The 22798-nt window shown below is 43.2% G+C and overlaps 2 protein-coding genes across 2 annotated transcripts; both read right to left on the reverse strand.

The window, feature by feature from the left end:
• Positions 1–5466: 5466 nt before the first annotated feature.
• LOC136771291 (prostaglandin E synthase) lies at positions 5467–9243 on the reverse strand. Its single transcript, XM_066723487.1, has 3 exons — positions 9034–9243; positions 7679–7761; positions 5467–7034 (listed from the first exon to the last, which is right to left on the reverse strand). The coding sequence occupies exons 1-3, from the start codon at positions 9148–9150 to the stop codon at positions 6785–6787; spliced, it is 450 nt and encodes a 149-aa protein (XP_066579584.1). The 5' UTR covers positions 9151–9243; the 3' UTR covers positions 5467–6784.
• A 5740-nt stretch (positions 9244–14983) lies between these two features.
• apom (apolipoprotein M) lies at positions 14984–21802 on the reverse strand. Its single transcript, XM_066724225.1, has 8 exons — positions 21669–21802; positions 21426–21560; positions 19934–20076; positions 19351–19421; positions 18991–19089; positions 18608–18706; positions 16228–16265; positions 14984–15764 (listed from the first exon to the last, which is right to left on the reverse strand). The coding sequence occupies exons 2-7, from the start codon at positions 21540–21542 to the stop codon at positions 16237–16239; spliced, it is 558 nt and encodes a 185-aa protein (XP_066580322.1). The 5' UTR covers positions 21543–21560; positions 21669–21802; the 3' UTR covers positions 14984–15764; positions 16228–16236.
• Between the last annotated feature and the right edge of the window lie 996 nt (positions 21803–22798).

Below are 22798 nucleotides of genomic sequence, written 5' to 3' on the forward strand. Positions count from 1 at the left end.
AAAGCTGCTGTACAGGGTTTAAACCAGACCAATATAATCACTATATTATTATTATTATTATTATTATTATTGTTATTATTATTATTATTATTATTATTATTATTATTATTATTATTATTATTATTTTGTTTATTAATATTCTACTTCTTAGGTTTTCGATTGCTAGGTTAATGTGAATGAAACTGTGGTCCACATGACCAACACTATAACCTAACCAAATACAATGGTACAACTTTTTGTAAAACCAAAATGTATGGTTTGCTCTCTCACAAAATGCAAACGCAGAGCACTTTTATTCAAAACCGTAACCACATCTCTGTGCACATGACACAAAATTCAATTGTGTAATCAGTTTGATAAGCCTTGTCAAACAAAATGAGATTATTTGTTCACAGCAGATAGCACTTACTCTCACAGCTGTGAATCTCTACTGCACATGTGCAGATCCTTATTGCTCAATTGCTTAACAGTCAGTCCATAATCGCGTATGAAAGTGGTAACCAGTGAGCTGGTCTTGGTGATAAAGGTAGCAAGTCAGAAGACAAAGGAAAGGAAGAGGGAGACCACAGCCTGGAGCCCATAAAGGAAGAGGGGTGCGTCTACCTGGTGTTACAGCAGCTCAAAGGGGAAGACACAGCACAGATGTTTCCAATGACATTTGTGCCACTATCATTGACCATGTGATAAACCATGGCCTTTCAATGTGAGGGGCTGGGCAATCTAAGCAGGTCAACTGTGACATCAATGCTGGGAATATTCAGTGACCATAGATTACTACACTGTATTACAGTACTGTACGATATACACGTTAGGAGTTTTTCCTTTGTCTTCCTTGATCATTTTATTATATCCATTTATAGAACAGAACGACAACCCTGCTCTGGTGGCCAAGAAAGAGTCCTCAACACTGAACAGGAGGCTGCCATTGCAGATACAGTAGTTATTATTATTATTATTTATTTATTTTTCTTGGCAGACGCCCTTATCCAGGGTGACTTACATAAGTTTCAAACAACTCTGTGTCTGAAGGAGATCCAGACCACAAATATGCAAGACCATGACATATTTCAGAATGTACATAGTGTCAGTCTGGCATCTATTGACCGGTCCTTGAATCAACACCAACTAAGGATGAAAACCACTACATAGGAAAGGAACAGTGACAAAGTGAAGGAGATCGGGTTGCTTTATGAATAGTATAATTCATGGCAGACAGTTGGCTACCCAAGTTTATTTTGTGTTTCTCTCATAGAATAAGCTTGAGACAAATGTGTTGCCCTGTGTCTTCTTATAAGTGGATGAAGCGATTACATTTGTCCAGAGTGTGGTGAGGTGGGAGGAGCCTCATCGGCCACAGAGCCACAGTTATTATTCAAAGTCCGAGATGTGGGACGATCACCATATCTACAGCCCTCTCAAGAGAAGGTCTTTCCCACATCCCCACTGTTGGACCTTAAAATACAGCACACCTGATTGCATGCTTTTCATTCTGTCGATTAAAGGTGCATGACAACCATACATACGACCATGTCGCTTCTTGATGCCATGCATGTGGGCTGTCCACAGAAGACTGCCAAGGTTTTCCCTAGCTGGATTGTGAGGGAGAGTATTCAGTGCTATGTGGATGAGAATATGTGGCCTGACAGACGCAGAGAATGGATTAGTAAATGAACAATTACACTGAGATTTTTGCTTTTTTAATGTTGTAACTACCAGTGTGGTCCTGAGTGTCTTCAGTGGACTTGATTAATGTTCATTGTAAAATATGTCCAGCTTCATTCGATGTATCAAGAGATCAACTTTTTTTTACAATCAAAGTATTTTTGCAGTTGACTGAAATTCTTTCTACTTTGGTCTTCTTGATTTGAGAACATGAATGCTGTATAATTCTGGAGTTAAATGTCTGCTGACCATTTATGCTTAATTTACCAACAAGCAGACTACAGACAGAGAGTGTACTCAGGGCTGACCATGTCATATTGATGCTCATAGTTGGTATTTATTGCACCATTTCATTACATGTCAAACGACAAAGTTATGATGTTCTTATCTCATTTTGTGACGTGTATTGACTGTTTTGAAAGTCTTAGTGCCATTTGCAAATGAAATACATTATTCTGCAAAACATGTTGCAGTTTGGGAGGTTGTGTTAAATGTTTTGAGAAAGTGGATAATGATTAGAAATGTGCTCAAGCGATTGAGAAAAACTATTGTTATGATCATTAGGTAAATTGTCATTTGCGAGAACTACCATGAGAGGTCAGTGCAGTATAATTGTAGCTACAGTACAGTCAAGATGGACTCATGATAAGAGACTGGGCTGCCATCTGGTGGGAGTTATAGAAGTGTTCCTTGTACCGCTCATTCCTTGAGTGAACAATACACTGTACTGATACCTACTGGAGTCACTGTACTGTTCTGTATATATTCACCTATATATTCTGTACCGACTTGAGTGCAGCCAGCATACTGTTTTGTGTATATAGACCTTTAGAGCTACTGTTCTGTATATATTCACTTATACACTCACCTAAAGGATTATTAGGAACACCTGTTCAATTTCTCATTAATGCAATTATCTAATCAACCAATCACATGGCAGTTGCTTCAATGCATTTAGGGGTGTGGTCCTGGTCAAGACAATCTCCTGAACTCCAAACTGAATGTCTGAATGGGAAAGAAAGGTGATTTAAGCAATTTTGAGCGTGGCATGGTTGTTGGTGCCAGACGGGCCGGTCTGAGTATTTCACAATCTGCTCAGTTACTGGGATTTTCACGCACAACCATTTCTAGGGTTTACAAAGAATGCTGTGAAAAGGGAAAAACATCCAGTATGCGGCAGTCCTGTGGGCGAAAATGCCTTGTTGATGCTAGAGGTCAGAGGAGAATGGGCCGACTGATTCAAGCTGATAGAAGAGCAACTTTGACTGAAATAACCACTCGTTACAACCGAGGTATGCAGCAAAGCATTTGTGAAGCCACAACACGTACAACCTTGAGGCGGATGGGCTACAACAGCAGAAGACCCCACCGGGTACCACTCATCTCCACTACAAATAGGAAAAAGAGGCTACAATTTGCACAAGCTCACCAAAATTGGACAGTTGAAGACTGGAAAAATGTTGCCTGGTCTGATGAGTCTCGATTTCTGTTGAGACATTCAGATGGTAGAGTCAGAATTTGGCGTAAATAGAATGAGAACATGGATCCATCATGCCTTGTTACCACTGTGCAGGCTGGTGGTGGTGGTGTAATGGTGTGGGGGATGTTTTCTTGGCACACTTTAGGCCCCTTAGTGCCAATTGGGCATCGTTTAAATGCCACGGCCTACCTGAGCATTGTTTCTGACCATGTCCATCCCTTTATGACCACCATGTACCCATCCTCTGATGGCTACTTCCAGCAGGATAATGCGCCATGTCACAAAGGTCGAATCATTTCAAATTGGTTTCTTGAACATGACAATGAGTTCACTGTACTAAACTGGCCCCCACAGTCACCAGATCTCAACCCAATAGAGCATCTTTGGGATGTGGTGGAACGGGAGCTTCGTGCCCTGGATGTGCATCTCACAAATCTCCATCAACTGCAAGATGCTATCCTATCAATATGGGCCAACATTTCTAAAGAATGCTTTCAGCACCTTGTTGAATCAATGCCACGTAGAATTAAGGCAGTTCTGAAGGCGAAAGGGGGTCAAACACAGTATTAGTATGGTGTTCCTAATAATCCTTTAGGTGAGTGTATACTGTATACTGACTCTGACTGCACCCACTGTATTGTACTGTACCTGGAATACAGACACTTTCTGCAGTTCCTGTACTGTATTTAAATGAAATACCTGGAGTGAGTGTGCGGTGCTGTTTATATACATCTGCAGTACAGACACACAGTGGAGTTATTATACTGTATATATAGACAGTGAGAGTGAGAGATCAACACACACCCCTTGAAAGGGCCGTTTTAACACTTTTTGAACGTGTATGCCACCCGGGCCAGGAAGAAGGAGCGGAAGTACAATCTGGCCATGGCGGGCGAGGGCTCCAGCTGGCAGTACAGGACCGCCGTCAACAGGAAGGGTAGGATGCACTCCAGGTGATTGCGGTGCAGCCTGGGAGAGAGAGAGAGAGAGAGAGAGTGAGTGTTACCACCTAGAGGTGAGGGAAAATGCCTGGGCTGTGAACAGATACTTTGTAGAGCTACTACACTGTACATGTACGCCTGGACTTAGGGACTGGAGTCACTTTACTGTATACACCTGGAGACATACACTGACTTGAGCCACTTCCTTTGGTTACACTGAGTTTCTTCACCTTCAGCCCCATGTCATCAGACAGGGTTTTAATCTGTGTTTTCCGGCACTTAAATAATTAACAGGTCTTTATTAGCTTGCCCCAGCCGCATTCCCTAATTAAGGGATCAGTGGTTGAAAGTGTGTGGTCTGGTACACAGCCAGAGGGAGATATACACACACATTTTAACACTTTCTGAGGCCCTAAGAGAAGTGCTTTAGTTGTTTTATGTAACTGGCCCTGGCCTACCAACATTTTCCAAGGCCTTGAGCCGTGAAATCCTGCCAGCTACAATCATATCTATAGTGGCAACCACCATTGTCTAGTTCCACAGTAAAGATGCAAAGACACAGCATTACAAGCAATACAGGCACTAAACATGACATGTCATCATTCAACTGCGACATTGACACACAGCATTCAATAGTAGTCTGCACACTAATAACAGACAGTAGATGTTGCTACTGAAACCTCAAAACAGCACTTAAATCAAGCAGCCAGGGAGAGGATGTGTGTGTTTGCTAGCTAGCTTGTAAAGTAGTAGAGGGAAGAATAATTAAATCTGCGGTGAACTGGCGACAGGGTCATGGGCGGTCAAGGCTCATTGATGCACGTGGGGAGCGAAGGCTGGCCCGTGTGGTCCAATCCAACAGACGAGCTACTGTAGCTCAAATTGCTGAAAAAGTTAATGCTGGTTCTGATAGAAAGGTGTCAGAACAAACAGTGCATCGCAGTTTGTTGCGTATGGGGCTGCGTAGCCGTAGACCAGTCAGGTGCCCATGCTGACCCGTCCACTGCCGAAAGCGCCTACAATGGGCACGTGAGCCTCAGAACTGGACCACGGAGCAATGGAAGAAGGTGGCCTGGTCTGATGAATCACGAGTTCAAGGTGTTGACTTGGCCTCCAAATTCCCCAGATCTCAATCCAATCGAGCATCTGTGGGATGTGGTGGACAAACAAGTCCGATCCATGCAGACCCCACCTCGCAACTTACAGGACTTATAGGATCTGCTGCTAACGTCTTGGTGCCAGATACCACAGCACAGCTTCAGAGGTCTAGTGGAGTCCATGCCTTGACAGGTCAGAGCTGTTTTAGTGGCAAAAGGGGGACCTACACAATATTAGGCTGATCGATGTATATACAAACAGCAGTAAAATCACACTACAGCCAGGTTTACAAAAAAAGCATTTATTTGAAAAACATACAAAAAAAAATGTAACAGTTCAACAAGCCTTTTTACATAACAAATTAAATCCTCCTGTGGTGCCGACATCTAATTTATAGAAATGTAGCAGTCATCCTGCCTAATGAATCAATAAGACCTATAATACTGGCTCAAGAATAACATACAAACAAACAGCAATTACCAGCCAAGATTCCATTGACAGCAGCTGGGAGAATTTTTGTATGGTTTTGTTAACAGTATTTTATTAAATAACATAAATAAAACAATTCAGACAATAGCAATACATTGAGTCCATGTGCTTATCATATCTACTAAGAAATATAATCATATATACAGAAGAATGTAGCAGTAGTTAGCTTTAGTAGACTATATACATCAATATTGCCAGTTACAAACACCACGAGTTGTGCATTTTCCTTTCTCAGGATTGGCTGACAGTCTGCAGATTGGAGCCAACATGGACTCTCCCTTCAGAGGAGGGAGCAGCGAGTAACTACAGGGGGGTTTCTCAACATGTCACAGCAGACACCGCAGTTCTCACACAGCAGGATACAGAGGCTTTAAGGAACAGCTGCTGTTCCCCCAGCATGAGTCCAGATGCCTTGACCATAAAGGACTTTACACACACACACACTTTTCTCCTGTCCCCTTCTATAATTACCAAGATCCACAACTAGAATATTATTAATTTTATTATTATTATTATTACTACTTCAAATTTCAGTGTAAATCAACTCCCTGCAGTTACAAATTGTTATTCTTTACATACAAATCTTTTTCATTTTTAACTGGACTAGTTTTGTGGTGAAAATACCTTGCTTGGGGCACAGGATTTGAACCCACAATCCAGTACTCCAAAATAAGTAACAATCACCTAATTCCGAAGTCAGAACTGAGAGGAAAGCTCTTGATAGATGAAAAATAAATATTTAAATAAACACGGAGAAAAAACACCATTTAAAAAGGCAGTGCTACACCCAGCTGCCACTTCAACGCGTGAGGATTTGAAAGACTGATGCGCACCTTTGACCTGTTCCTCACTTCGCTGCTGTGGCTCTGCTGGAGTCAATCTCCCAGCCCCCCCTGTGCAGAGCCCTGCTCAAGAGCCTATTCTTGGGGGGGATCGAACACCAGAAAACACAAAAGGGGGGGTCAAAAATTTAAATAAAATAAATGCAACCACATTTATCTATTCCCCCCCACCTTTTTCTTTTTTTCAGACTGAAAAGACAAAATCACATTTTGCTGCATTCGTTGTTGTTGTTGTTGTTGTTGTTGTTGTTGTTGCCGCTGTTGTCCATCCTCTACCAGTAGGAGGCTACGTTGATGAGTATTTTCAGTGCCATGGAGAGGCAGGGCAGCAGACCTAGGGTGTAGGCCAGGGAGCGGGAGGGTGCTGGCAGGGCGTACAGGTACGCGAATGTGTGTGCCACCCGGGCCAGGAAGAAGGAGCGGAAGTAGAATCTGGCCATGGCGGGCGAGGGCTCCAGCTGGCAGTACAGGACCGCTATCAACAGGAAGGGTAGGATGCACTCCAGGTCATTGCGGTGCAGCCTGGGAGGGAGAGAGAGAGAGAGAGAGAGAGAGAAAGTGAGTGTTACCACCTAGAGGTGAGGGAAAATGCCTGGGCTGTGAACAGATACTTTGTAGAGCTACTACACTGTACATGTACGCCTGGACTTAGGGACTGGAGTCACTTTACTGTATACACCTGGAGACATACACTGACTTGAGCCACTTCCTTTGGTTACACTGAGTTTCTTCACCTTCAGCCCCATGTCATCAGACAGGGTTTTAATCTGTGTTTTCCGGCACTTAAATAATTAACAGGTCTTTATTAGCTTGCCCCAGCCGCATTCCCTAATTAAGGGATCAGTGGTTGAAAGTGTGTGGTCTGGTACACAGCCAGAGGGAGATATACACACACGCACCTTGGCACACTGGCACGCACAGCTGGAACAGCGCCGTTGCTCTGTCGGTCTAATCTCAGAACAGGCAGGTAAAAAGTCTTGGGTTAAAGAACAGGGCTTGCTTCTAAGATGATCCCAGTCCACAGGCTGGTTTTGCTGCTGATTCGCTGTGTTAACTTGGGCCAGTTAGCTCTGGTGTTCTGGGATACTGGGTACTGCATATCTGTCCTGTACTGGTTCACAATGTGTCTCTCTCAGGTCGGCTGCTGTTCCCGAGTCAGCGCTCACCTGCGGCAGCGCTCCACATCCTCGTCCCGCCGATAGAACTTCAGGCCGCCGTGACGGAGAGCATCCTCCGGGTTAGCAAACGCCTGGGGGAGAGAGGGAGGGGGGTTAATGCACATGCTAAATTGGGGATGTGGGGTCAGTACACATAATTGGTTCTAATTAAGCAATTAACGTCTAATTAGAATTGACTGACAAGGACCTAACTGGCTAAGTAGGGCACCGAAAGAGTTCTAATTCTAATTAAGTTGACTCTAATTTAGTGCACATAAGATATTACTGTTTGACCAATTATGTCCCGAGACTTTGCACACTACTTATTATTTTTACTAGTGGTATATTAAGTACTTTATTTCACGTTTGGTACAGTTGCTTTGTGGAAATGCCTTAATACAGTGGTTCTCAAACCTGTCCTGTAGTACCACCTGGTTTTTGTTCTAACCAAGCTCTCAATTACTTAAATTTAACTAATAATCTCCTAAATCAGAGTCTTCTAATTAATTTTAAAAGTAGGGGGTTTAAGGAACCAACTTTGTATCAGTTACACAATTTAAAGAGTCAAATGTAAACAAATTTAAGAAATTTATTAAACTTAAGAGTTCAATTAAGTAATTGAGAGCTCCGTTGGAAAAAAAAAAAAAAAAACAGCATACTCCAGGGCAGATTTGAGAAACACTTAATTTAAATTTAGACTTCAGTCAAAAGCTAAATATGTTTTTTACCTGCTTGTAATGTGCGTCTTGCTGTTAATTTAACACGTTTATTTCTTCCTCCTGATAGCTATTTAGAATTGATAATAGAATGGGTTTGTGCTCAAGTTTTTAAAATGGAGAAGAATAAAACGCATTTGAAACATCAAACGAATTATTTATGACATGTACCTCTCAAATATGCGTTTCTTTCTATGTTTGTTTGTTTGATTTATTGGCTCGAGAGCTACAATTGGAATATGACTTTGAACTTGGTCCTATAATGTATTAGTCTGTCTTTAATTGACACAATATTAATACGATTCAATTAACGAATATTTCATAATTAGTAACATTATTATTATTATTATTATTATTATTATTATTATTACTAATACAAGTTGAGAATATTATTTAAAATAACTCAACGTTCATATTATTACTAACTACTACTTACAATGTACTACTTTAGTGTGTTCGACTAAATACATAAACGCATATTTTATAATGTATGTAATTTACAATAGAATAGAATACAACTGCAATAGTCCCCGAGGCGCAATTTGATTTTGAACTGGAACAGCCTGGAAGCACTTTAAAAATAAAAGTAAGGAGGAATTAAATGATGAGGATGGCGATGATGATGTTTCTCCCTAAATTCGCTCTTACCTTTCTCCGGAGGCGCAGCTGCCCGGTCAGTATGGCTACAAAGTACATCTTCAGCAGCAGCAGCATCGCGTAGAAGGCGAAGCAGCAGAAAACCTCACTGCTGAAGTCCAGGGCCATGGCAGCGACGACACGCACGACACGCACGACACGCACGACACGCCGCGCAGGGTGCAGAGAGAGCGGCACGCTTGGAAAGCGGTTTATGGACTTGTCATGTGTGATCTGTGGCTTTTATAGCCGTGCCGACATGCCCCCCCATTTCCTTCTAGGCTACATGATTTCACAAAACAGTGAAAGTTGTATTTGTTTTGCCCGTCACGACTTGCCTTTTGAGAGGTAGAATAATACCGTATATCAAATAAGTAAATTGTTTGACACCAACTTGACTGAACGTCGCGCTTCGGAATGCATTGGAAAGGAATGTCGGTCTTGTTCGGACTGGATTTCTTTTTTGTGTTTTTATTTTGTTAGCAGATGTTTTCATTATTATTACAGGAGGCGATTTCTGGCAGAGCTCTGCGGCTCGCTCATTTTCTTACATCCTTTTGTCTCATATGAAAGTAAAGTGTAGTGTGTTGTATCGTGGCAAAAACACAGTATAATGTAGTATGGTTTACCATGGTAAAAACACAAAGTGTAGTGTGGTGTACGAAGGTAAAAACACAATAAAGTGTAGGGTGGTGCACCATGGTAAAAACACAGTAAAGGCCATTTAGTGATATTATACACAGTGACCAGTACAAACTGGTTTCCGTGAGTGGAACATGGTAAGGGGCCCAGCATGTCCACTACAACTCTCTCCATGGGGGGGGGGGTCCTTCCTGGCTGTGAAGAAGGTGGCCAGGAGTCCTATGGTGGGCACTCCTGTGGGGTCAGCATTTCCACCTCTGACCTCATCGGACTGTATGGAGTGTCAAAGATGGCAGCCATCCTCCCCCACAGCAGCTCCTCCCTTGCACCATCGCCCCAACCTCTCGTCCCCACTGCCGTGGCTCCCTGACTCCCTGCCCACACTCTCCCCTTCTCCTCGCAGTCTGCCTGTTCTACCAGGCTGTGATCGTGGTCCATCAGCCCCTTTTTCTCAGGGATCGTGTGATTCAATCCCACTTGTAGCATTTTAGCTTTTGCTACAGAGCCATTCTATAAAAGAATACTTACATTTACTCTCCTGTAAGATAGCACTTATACAACATTTTGTAATACTTTTTGCTTTGCTTTACTAGTACTCGTATTGTTATTTTGATTTCTCCTTATGCCCCCTTTCCCTTGGCAATTGACTGACCTAACATCTTGTCTGCACTCATCAGCTCTTACTATCCAGAATGTGAGACCTCATATACTGTGTAAATTGGGATTTGTAAAATGTATTATGCTTTGAACTGCACTGTATTATGTAGATTGGAATTTGTAATGTTGTATGCCTTGAACTGCACTGTATTTTTGCATTTTGTATTGCGCTTATATTTTGTAAGGATAAGGGATAAGGGCATCTGCTAAGAAATAAATAAATACATAAATAATAATAATAATAATAATAATAATAATAATAATAATAATAATAATAATAAAAGAAATAAACAGCATAGACAGACATAATGGATGAAAGAGATTCCCTGTGTATGAGTAAAGTGTAGTGATCTACAGTGCAGTATACTGTATTGTAGTACAGTAGAGTGTAGGGCACGGCTTTTTGCATCTATGTGAATATTCACAGTAAGATGACAAGGTGAAACTGAAGCTGGCATAGATCTGAGTTTGGGGACTGGATTCATGCACCTGCAGATGAGCATTCATCCTTGCAGTTTTGTATGCAGGCTGGTGCGGGTTGCAGGACTGATGAGGTCCTGTAGAAATCTAGCTGGTATTTTACATATTTGATGAAAATGACTGTAGTCAAAACATGAGCGCAGTGGCGCCAAGAAATATGCTGCCAATGGGGTGAAGATAGAGAGGGAGAGTGGAGAGGGAGGGAATTATTTATGTGCCAAAACTCATAATGGTGTTTCCTAAAGTAATAGTAGGCTATGTGTGTTGCTATGCATGCTGTGTTGGGGGGTGGGGGTGTGAGTTGTGGTCAAGTTATTTTTTTCATTGCTAGATAGTCAATTCCGTTTCAGTTCCAGATTTGTATTGCAAATGACCTCAACTCAAATAGTAATAATGTCTGTGTGTGTCTGTGTGTTCAGGCATGATTGTATACCCTATTTCTTGGGAGATCTTACGACAGTGACGCAGAGAGCGGATGTGGTTTTTGTGAAATTCTAGCCACAAAAACCATTAGGCGTCTACATGTAATATATGTATATATTAGATTAAAATCAATATCTTGTAGAAACCTACTGAGAGCAAAGTGTATAAACCTGTGGATAAATATTTGCATAACATTTTATAAATTGGCTCTGTGTTCTGTTTTTCCATCTGTTGCCTTTTTTCATCCAAAATACCAGTTAGAACAAGACTATATTTACACACGGAGCTCACAGCACTAACATCACTAGTCACGTCCTGTCAGCAGTATACAGTTTCTAGTCCACCTATTCCTATTTCTGTCAGTCAGTCTGGGTTTCTTTTTTAGTTTTTCACTGTTCACATTTCCCTGACTTGACGGTGTTCCTTCTCTACAGACTACTTTACCAGAGGCCTTGAGATGAGCCATTGTGTCAGTAAGAGAGTAGGAATATAGCACATTGCAATCTTTAAAATAATTATACTGTGTAGGGAATGGAGACTGATGTATTAAAGCACATTTAGTTCATAGTAAACTAATCAATGTGATGAATTACAATGAGACCACATAAAATTGAGCTCTTGAAAGCACTATATGAAAGCACCCTTAGAGTATAGTCAACGTACAGGGAGTGAAATGACGGTGTAGGGAGCGACGGTCCTTGTGCTGACGCCTGTGGAAATCACAGCACAGGGCTGGAGAGCAGAGGGAGGCGTGGCGTGGTGCACTGTGGTCGAGCACATGGATCATGGACGCGAGGACATGAGTGCAAAATGTGTGGCGCGGATGTGTTTCTAAGAAGCAGCGTGGTGAGAGAAGCACTCTCCCTGTCAGGCGGTTAAGCCCTGGCCGCTGACGCTAATTCCTCTTCTCTCACTTCCAGTGGCGACGTCAGCATGGCCACACTTCCTGTCTCGGTTGTGAAAATGCTTCCTTCCTGCCCTGCCCAGACCCTTTGGTTTTGCCACACTGGTGTTCCCTGATCTGTTCTATGACATAGACGAAACTGCTGACGATTGACTAAGATCGCCTTTGGATGATGCTCTGCAACATCTGTTTGGTCCGTGGCCGCCCTTTTAAGTCAACTCAGAATGTAATTTCTAAGGCAGAGTTTAGTTATGGCTTAGCCGGTGTTGTGTCATTCTGTGTTTTCTTGGTGTGTGAAAGAGCATGTCCTGGGATGAGTGTTATTACTGTGAGCATTAACACTTGCAGGGGTGAATAATGTGTTTGGGATCCTGTGGACGGGCACATGTTTCATTATTCAGAAAATCTGGGCCCTATAGTCCACACAGAGCTGCTCCCGTCTGTGTCCTATAGTCCACACAGCACCGCTCCAGTCTGGGTCCTATCCTATAGTCCACACAGTGCTGCTCCAGTCTGGGCCCTATCCTATAGTCCACACAGCGCTGCTCCAGTCTGGGCCCTATAGTCCACACAGCGCTGCTCCAGTCTGGGCCCTATAGTCCACACAGCGCTGCTCCAGTCTGGGCCCTATAGTCCACACAGCGCTGCTCCAGTCTGGGCCCTATAGTCCACACAGAGCTGCTCCCGTCTGTGTCCTATAGTCCACACAGCGCTGCTCCAGTCTGGGTCCTATCCTATAGTCCACACAGCGCCACTCCAGTCTGGGCCATAAATTATATTCCAGACAGTGTTATATTCCACAAGACGTTTAGGACAGATTGTTATGATTTATTTGGGATTATCACCGACGACTGGGCAGTGCTTACAGCCTACCCTGTGTGCTGTGAGGCCGTGCAGTAGTTCTTGGCTCTGTCAATATTGCTATACCTAGTATATCAATATCTTTAATTTTCTTTATTTTCATCTGGAAATCCAGTACTACTCCAGATTCTAACCCTGCTTCTGCCCACATCTCTTCCTGCAGTTTTCCTTGAAGCTCATTCATTCGGATTATCTTGGAACTCACTGGGAGTTGTTCACTGCACTGCGGTTGATGCACGTGTGGGAGGGTGATGGTGTGTGTGGATGTGGAGGGACTAGACTGAGTTTCTCCACAGTACTGATCTGTTGGTTTAAGTAGTCACGGTATAGGATGTTAGCAAAAGGAAGGGTCACTCTGAAAACAAAGACTTCGACAAGCAACATTTCATTAGTATTATTACTAAGTGACAACGCACGACTTGACCTCATTATTGTTATTATGGATGTACTGCGGTGAAAAGGTAGATAGACAGGTAGACAGATGGACTGAAAAGTAGATACATCAGAACTCCCCCTACCCAGCCCTCACCCAACTCTCTACACACCACAGACCCCACCCAAACACTTCACTGTCCTCTCAGTCCAGCTCAGACAGCCAGTCAGAAAGTTAGATACTAGATATGTATGTAGGTGGATAGGTGAAATAGGTGAAAACCCCAAATGTTTGGATTCGTTGGGTTTGGGTGAGACTCTCAGTAACTGACAGAAAAGGCGCACTTTCAAAGGCACTGATTCAAGGGGCAGGGGAAGAGAAGGGGAGCGGAGAGACTCACCTAGGGAGGTTTCAGGTCTGGCTGGTTGTGTTTCCATAGTCTGATGCGAAAACCGTTGCGGATTGCAGAGGTCAATGTAAGCGGTGTAGATTTCTACAGCTGACACTTTCATCAGCTCTCTCCGTGATTATTGGTGAGTCTCCTCTTAATGTCAATGGTGCTCCTACACAAGCCATGTCCCAGGCCCAGGTCCATCTCCCTGGTTTTCACTGCTGCCCTGGTTCTTGTGGACCTGAGCGCCCTGCACTGGGTGTTTAAGAGCTGAGAGCCACTGCCAAGGCTGCGGTAAGACCATCATCATGGGTTCAGTGAAGGCTTCAATCAAGAGATCTAATTGGAAACTCAAAGCCATAGACGCAGGGGAAGCTCATCCAGGTCCAGGGCTGGGGACCACTGCCCTAGACAACTCCTCCACTGCTCACCTAACACTGTGCTATCACCAAGATCAGTGCCCAGATCGTTAACATGGATGAACACGTTAGTATTTCGTACTGACTTTTATTTTAGTTTATTTTAAGTAGGACTAGTACTGTGCATTGTCCTCAATTGTGTTGACTGTAATTTGTCAGAATTTCGTGAGAACTATCTGACGCTCTGGGCACCGGCTGAGGGCTGCCTGCCAAGAAACAAATTACAATAACAATGAATACGTGTTAAACCAAAAATCTCATGCCTCAAGACCTGTTCGATACCATTTACCATTCCAGTATGTCTGTGAAGGGAAACAACGTTGATTGTAATAGATGTTCTATTCTCAGTAAAGTGAAATATTGGCGCTGGTTGATTGGCGTGTGTAGAAGAGCCGCTGGGAGCAGTCTGCTGCGTTTCCTCTCTTACTCAGGCTGCGCCAGGCTGAACAGGATCAGACTGGACTGGGCTGAGCTCAGACACTCACACTGTGACAGGAGTGTGCACCACAGCTGACAGGAAAAGAGAGACGGGGGGGTGGGAGGGGGAAAAGATGGTCAGGAAGAAAGGGAGAGAGAGGGAGATGGGACTGGGGGAAGGAAGGGGGCTTGTCCGTGAGGGAGAGATGGTACAACCCGAGCACTCTTTTAGCAAGACAGCCTAGCTACAGTACACATCCTAATTGAAGATTTAATTGTACTGTATCTTGCCCCTCTGCCCCCCAACCCCTTAGATCTTAATGCCAATGGCAGATACTTTAGTGGACAAGGAGAGCCAAAAGAAGGAAAACATACAAACTTTAAAAAGCTGGAAGTTTTTTCTTGTTTCCAAACACACCAATTCCTTTATTGCAATCGACACATTGTAATTACATAGATGGGCTTGAGCTGCGTGACACTCACAGCATGTCTGAACTGAGTGCCAAGAAGAATTATACCTGGGGGCTGTATACAAATCAGCCCCCCTTCTTCTTCCCTCTGTTTTCCAGAAAGGTGGCTCTGAGTGAAGGGAATCCCCATATTCTTAACATGCAAAAAACGTGCAAACATTCACCACTTTTTTCTCTTTTCTTAGAAACGGAATTGAAAATGCCCAAATGTTCCAAATAAGAAATTAAAGCTTTTCATTTACTTATGCCAACTTAAATGAGAGGTTTAATAAATAATTAGATATCCCCCACTTTGCTTTGTTTTTTTCTTCCTCGTTAGAAAAGCAAAAGTTAACTTAGCGTAACGTTTCCAGTTTTAAGAATACAGCCCCTTGTATATAAGATAAGAGATCAATTCAGAGCCCTGTCCAGAGCAGCCCTCACATAAAATAAATATAAGGCAACGACAATCCGTACACTTACACTGTGCTTGTGCTGTATAGCATATGGAAGTTGTGGCAAGGCAGTTCGTTCTAATACAGCAAGGCTCTGGATATATGGGGGGGGGGTGGGAGTACAAGCAAGTTTGATTCCATTCCTATGTTTTTAACGTACATATTGATCATACACTCATATTCATAAACACAAACCCCATTTCCAGTCTTGGCAGAAGCACAGGGCTCAGAGCTGTACTGAGCTTCACTGAGCTGCCTCGGTCTTGTACAATCTGCAAGACAAAATGCAGTGAGGCTGAAACACTGTGGGTCTCAGTGTTACACTCAGACTGGCTGCTTTTCAACATCTATTCTTCAAAATAACACTTGTTTCTAACATGTGATTAATCTGACTGGATTTGCCCTCAACGAGTCTTTGAACTGCAGCTGCAGGGCTGTGGCTTCCTGGTTCATACACTGCTGTTGCACCTTTAAGGAATTGGCCCATATTTCTGCCAGTAAAAAGCTACTAGCATACGTGGATATCTGCACATTTACACTGTGTGTACTGGTCTGAAATGAGTCAATGTGCTTATCCCAAGATTATGCTTGAATCCGAGCAGCAACTCCACAGCTCTTATTTAATCACATTTCTGCCTTCAGATATAATTTGTATTGTATGTAACTATTAAAAACTATATTAATAAAGATAACACTGAAAAGGGCTGGTCTCAGACCTGTCTAGGCTTTGCTTACCTGGGAATGTTAGGGGGCGTCCATGAACTGGCAGTATTCTGCAAGGAAGCACAACATTGAACCACAGTTATTGTATTGGGGGACTGGAGGGGTCCCTGACTGTTTGAATTTCAGAGAAAAAGTGGTGTGAGATGGGGCGTTTGTCCTCCTTCCTAGCCTTAGTTTTAAACTTGGTTAAAAGCAAGTTTAAGTGCGGATGGAGTTCCCTCTCAGGTTCAAACCGCGCTGTCTCAAGCACACCCCGTGGTGCGCTCCTCCATCAGCAGAGTGACCAAACCACTACGTCAAGAGATCGGGCCCCTGGTGAGGGGACTGGCGCACTCTATGGTGTTCAGAGAGGGATCATGTCTCTGTGACGAGCCCAAATACCATGATCACTGATACACAAGTCCCCATGTCATCTCCTCTGGTCTAAACTACCCAACTGCCCATCTGTGCATTGCTAATCTCAGATCAGGGACCCCAGCCTACATTGTGCTGTAGAATGAAACACTATACATTGTTGCTTCTTGTTATGATAGAAATAAACTATTGTCTACTTTCCATAGAGATAAAAAGTAGTAGAAATGCATGGCGTGTCTTGTGCTGTTGCTGTTTAAAATTAACATTTCAATACAAATCCCAGTGTGTTTATTTCATTAACACAATTTGCCCAAACAGTGTCAGAATACATTATTAGAAATAATACTGAATCGGGTAAGGAAGATTAGTTACTGTCAAACTAATTCCACAACAATTCACAGGAGGGACCGAGGGAGGGTCATGGCAGGTAACACCTTTTGGGAATTTCCTGAAGGATACGCCGCAGAATCTTTAAAAGATTTGTTTCTGGCTCACTGGAACTTGCACTGATGTCTGCGTGTGGGTTTCCTGCGGAGGCCTGTGGTGCTGTTTTGTGTGGTGTGGTACGGTGAGACATGGTGTGGTGTGACGTGATGCGGTGCATTGCGAAGCGCTTGCGTTGTGGCGCCGTGCTGTGCCGTGTGATGCGGTGTGTTGTGGTGCCGTTCCGTACCGTGCGTGTGAGTGAGACAGCACGTGAGGGGGCAAGAGTTAAATCAATTCTTGAAAAAACTTGACCTAACTGGCCTCAAAGCCTTTCTGATGTAACCGATTGGCATGCCGTACTCAGCTCCAGCCTGTCTGAACTCGAACAGAGGAAATGCACTGAGCACATAATCGTTGTTCAAATCTTTTCACAAAAGGTGTTGCCTGCCATGACCCTCCCTCCTTAAGACAGAGATTGATTTAGTGATGTACTGAAGTGTCGGGGGGGCACGCCTATGAGCAGGGGTTACCTCAGCTTTTGAGGGAAGTGCTGTGTTCCTTAAGGTATCATTGGCTACCTAACATAATATTAGTAATCCACAGGAGTCGAGGGCACCTGGAACAAGCCATGTGATTGGAGGAGCCACAGCACCAGCTGTCGGTTTATTGGACAATGATGATGATATCAAAAAGTGCACAATACACAATAAACAAAACACAACAGACCCCCTTAGAATTGGGGAATCGGGGTGAAGCCTGTCTGAGTTTTGAGTCCATGGTTCTAAATGGGATAACATGCTATGGTCCTTTGGTTGCTACAGGCAGATTTAATAATAAAAACATGAATTGCTCTGTACTGTTCTGTTATTTTGGCTTCACTACATAACAGATTTTACTGGGCTGTGTCCTGCATTTCTTTTATTTTATTTTTTTTTACAACCCCATCTACTCTATGTAATTCTCACATTTAACTTTTTATAGTTCCCAGGTCTATATTCATAATACATTTGTAGTTACACTAAGTTAACATGTAATAAATCCTAAGGAGGACAAAGTTTGGAAGTGTTACATAAAAAGGGTGCTTATCTAAGAGTTTACCTATTTCAGGCTGTTGGGTGTGTGTTTTTTCTTTTTTTAAGGGGCTGGTAAACTTCACATGATGTTATGAAAAGATTAATACATATGGCTCAACTATATAATTACTGTCTGGAGCTGTAGTAATGTGGTTTACTTCTAGTCAGGCAAGCGTCAGCCGCCCCAGGTCCTGATATACGACTGAGAGAGAGTCTGTTGTGGCATAGTGTAATTGTAGACTGCAGTGAGTTGTACCCTGTGGTATAGTCCATCTGTCTATAGTCTGTCAGGATAGTTTAGGCTTTCTGTAATAATGTCTACCCCTGAGCACACAACACAGGCACATCGACACATTGTGTTGGTTTTTATTCATAACTAATAGGACTTATGATTACTGCAACTTGCCTTTATTGCATTTTGTTTTACATTTGTAAAGGGATTCTTGTGAATCACCCTGGGTAGTAATAATAATAATAATAATAATAATAATAATAACAGTTGCAGTACATGGTTTTAACGTGATCTTGGCAGTGCTTACCTCTCTCCTGGGGCAGAATGAGGAACTCATTCATTCCCATGCAGGCGACTTTGAACTGAAACATCTGCACCTGCTCGGCGGCCAGGGTGGCGTTGCGGGCTGCAGACACAGGAAGGCAGGGCAGTGGATTTGGTGTGCAGACACGTTAATGTGCCGTCTCAACCGGCCCGTGATGAAGAGTGCAAGAAGGACCAGGGGGACTTGGCTTGTAGGACTTTAGTAGCTAAACCATATGCTGTCAAGCAGGACAGTGTAGGCTGTAGGGAGACTGGGGTATAGGGTGTAGTGGAGAGGCAGACTGGGGTATAGGGTGTAGTGGAGAGGCAGACTGGGGTATAGGGTGTAGTGGAGAGGCAGACTGGAGTATAGGGTGTAGCCTTTACCATACAGCATGATCCGGTTCCCTCCATTCGTAATCTCCTGCAGGCCAATGCAGTCCTTGCAGCCCACCTGGAAGATGTTGGTGGTCCTGTCAGGGCGACCTGAAGCAGAAATCATCATCATCATCATAACAGTGACAATAATGTGCTGCTGTTACATATTGTTACTGTACTCACTGTGTGCTATTATCAAGTAAAATGGACTTACATGAGCTATATAACATCCTCTGGCTTAATACAGACACCTCTATAACGCCTGAGTAACTGGAACAAGGCGTCCAACTTAGACTGTTGTGACTGTCTCTTGTTGTCTTGTGTCTCAGTGTGTCTTTCTCTGCCTTTCCTGTCCAGCGGGGGACTCACCCTCCAGCTCCATGTCATCCCGGCCAGTGTGGATCAGGTAGGTCCAGCTCTTCTGTAGGCAGTGCTCCCCTCTGCGCGCACACACACACACACACACACTATGTGAACACACGCATTGGAATTCAATACAGCAGCCTTTCCAATTTTAAATGATGAAGAATGAGGCGTCCAGTCTCTCAGTCAGAGTCCTCTGGTCATCAATGTGATTTTAACTCTGACACTGTAGGACTGAATTCTATTCTTCAACTGTTCGTTTTTCAACTGCTGACTTTTATTTCCATTCCTGTGTGTATTCTATTCTGTATTTGTTTAACTACTCCACACTAATTGAGTGTCTACACATTTGTCACTTTGAAGATTCCTGTGAATTTACGGTGCTGTTGAACGTCTTATTCATCAGCCAAATAAATATAATATCAGTCCATTTTCAATAGCTGCACTCTATTTATATCTTTAACTCTGTAGAAGGTTCTGTGGTGATCTGTTTGTGAAGAAGCACTCTATCAAATATAAATGTATTGATGGTTATAATAGTTATATAATAATACAATTAAAATGTAGTATATGAGCCCGTTCCTCTTACACTCTGATGGCTCCTCTCAGTAACAGCCGCTGAGGCAGGTCCTCCCCCTGCAGGTTGAAGATGGTATTGTCCATCAAAGTGAAATTCTGCAGGTCAGATGGCTTCTCCCCAGCCGCCGCGATAAAGTACCACGTCCCGAAATACTGAGAGAGAGAGAGAGTGTGTGAGAGTGTGAGAGAGAGAGAGAGAGAGAGTCAGAGAGAGAGAGAGAGTGTGTGTGTGTGTGAGAGTGTGAGAGAGAGGGAGAGTGAGACAGAGAGAGAGAGAGAGAGTGTGTGTGTGTGAGAGAGAGGGAGAGAGAGACAGAGAGAGAGAGAGTGTGTGAGAGTGTGAGAGAGAGAGAGAGAGAGAGAGAGTCAGAGAGAGAGAGAGAGAGTGTGTGTGTGTGAGAGTGTGAGAGGGAGAGAGAGACAGAGAGAGAGAGAGAGAGTGTGTGTGTGTGTGTGAGAGAGAGGGAGAGAGAGACAGAGAGAGGGAGAGAGAGACAGAGAGAGAGAGAGTGTGTGAGGGAGAGAGAGACAGAGAGAGAGAGAGTGTGTGAGAGTGTGAGAGAGAGGGAGAGAGAGTCAGAGAGAGAGAGAGAGAGACAGAGAGAGAGTGTGTGAGAGTGTGAGAGAGAGGGAGAGAGAGACAGAGAGAGGGAGAGAGAGACAGAGAGAGAGAGAGTGTGTGAGAGTGTGAGAGAGGGAGAGAGAGTCAGAGAGAGAGAGAGAGAGAGAGACAGAGAGAGTGTGTGAGTGTGAGAGAGAGACAGAGAGAGAGAGAGTGTGTGAGAGTCAGAGAGAGAGAGAGAGTGTGTGTGTGTGAGAGCGTGAGAGTGTGAGAGAGGGAGAGAGAGTCAGAGAGAGAGAGAGAGAGAGAGAGAGAGAGAGAGAGAGAGAGAGAGTCTGTACTGCTTTGGCAATACCTGTATACTGTTGTCATACCAAGAAAGCAAATTGAATTGAATTGTACTGCTTGAATAGAGTCTGATAAGTAGAGAGATAAGTACTGTTCTCGGATTTGCCCACTCCCACACAATGCCTGTATCCGGATCACTACACAGCAGACACTGCGGTGGCAGGGGGGGTTAATGCAGGAAAACACACTGACTGGAAACAATAACATGTAAACATCTTTTTCAGTTGTGGCTGAAACAGGGGGAGATTAGAGCTGGGTATTGTGTGTCAGGGCAATTCCTAGGAAAACACAATATACAAATACACCTATACAAAACACAGATTTTGGTAAGGTCAAGATAAAACCACCTATACCCTTATTACTACTACTACTACAACTAATATTAATAAGCTGTACTATTAGTATTGGTAGTATAGCTGTACAGGACCAGGGATTAGTGTTACTACTACTACTACTACTACAAATAATAATAATAATAATAATAATAATAATAATAATAATAATAATAATAATAATAATTGTTCAGCGTCTGTTACTGCCACAACAGCGCTTGCTCGTCACCCCCAGCTGTACTTCAGTGTTCAGTACTTACCTCCGCAGTGTTCAGGCTCCCGGCCGATATCTGCGCAGGTTCGCCGCACAGCTGCTGCAGCGCCTGGAAGATCAGTCCATACACACTCAGCAAGCTGGACCAGGCTTCTGTCCACATGGCTGCTGTGAAAGCGCTCTGGATGTGTGAAAGACAGGGTTTCTTTATTCTCAGTGTTTAATAATAACACCCGTTATTTACGTGAATGCCGTTCTGTATAGAACGTTAGCCGAGTCTAGAACTTACATCAGAGGTGACGTAGATTTAAGCCGATTAATTTAGAACGTGTTTCAGTTAAAACGATTCCTCTCTCCCTCCCTCTCTCTCTCGTTTTCTTTTTCTCCACTGCGCGTTTCTCAACTACTTCCAAACCCCCCAAAACGCCGCTTCCCACCCCCTCATCGATAATGATTAACCCGCTTGTTTGCGCAGCGGCCCGCTCGGAGTTGTCAAGGCCGCGGCCGCGGGTTGGACAGCGGGCCCGGGCGAGATAAGGACGGGTCGCGGCTCTAGAGTCAACACGGGGGCGGACCGTTCCTGTCAGATGCCGCTGCCTATTTAAATGGTGTAGTACGGGCTATTATAATTCATAAATTACTTTAAGAATCCCACATCAAGCTCACAGAATGAGAATAAATAATTTGATTAATATAAATCCACAGTCAAGTATGTCCATAAGATTGCAAGGAGCTTCCCCCGTATCTATATAATAGAAAATCTGCCTAATTTCATATTCCATCTTTAAAAAATAAAAATAAAAAATATTGCATATTCTAACACAATGCACCTGGATTGTTTTAGAGGCACTAATACAGTTCTTTATTATTTAAGTCTGGACAGCAATTGGAACCTCACTATTGCATTATGATATATGGCCACTAGATGGCGATGTACGGAACTGTCAAAATACAACCACTGGCCGGGAGAACTGACAATATTATTATTATTATTATTATTATTATTATTAATAATAATAATAATAATAATAATAATAATAATAATAATAATATATACCGAGCAATATATAATGTTGACACAAACTCTGTGCTTCTTTTCATCCTTGGCCCCTAAGTGGTGGAACAACCTTCCCAGTGAGGTCAGGACAGCAGAGTCCCTGACCACCTTCAGGCGATTTCTCAAGAGACACCTATTCAGACTGTACCTGTAATTCAGCAGCTCACAATAATGGACTCACACAAGCACAGTCGTACAAACAGTGGCACTCACACACACATACACACACAGGCATTGTCACTCACACCTCACGACTACAAAAGTAAATGTTAAATATATACTTAAATGAAAGAATTAACCAAGCTATAAAGTCTGAAACAGTTCCAAGAGAACTATTGCATTTATTGTACACACCTCACTAC

This window comes from Amia ocellicauda, chromosome 15 (genome assembly GCF_036373705.1).
Source record: "Amia ocellicauda isolate fAmiCal2 chromosome 15, fAmiCal2.hap1, whole genome shotgun sequence".
In the NCBI taxonomy this organism is placed as follows: domain Eukaryota; kingdom Metazoa; phylum Chordata; class Actinopteri; order Amiiformes; family Amiidae; genus Amia; species Amia ocellicauda.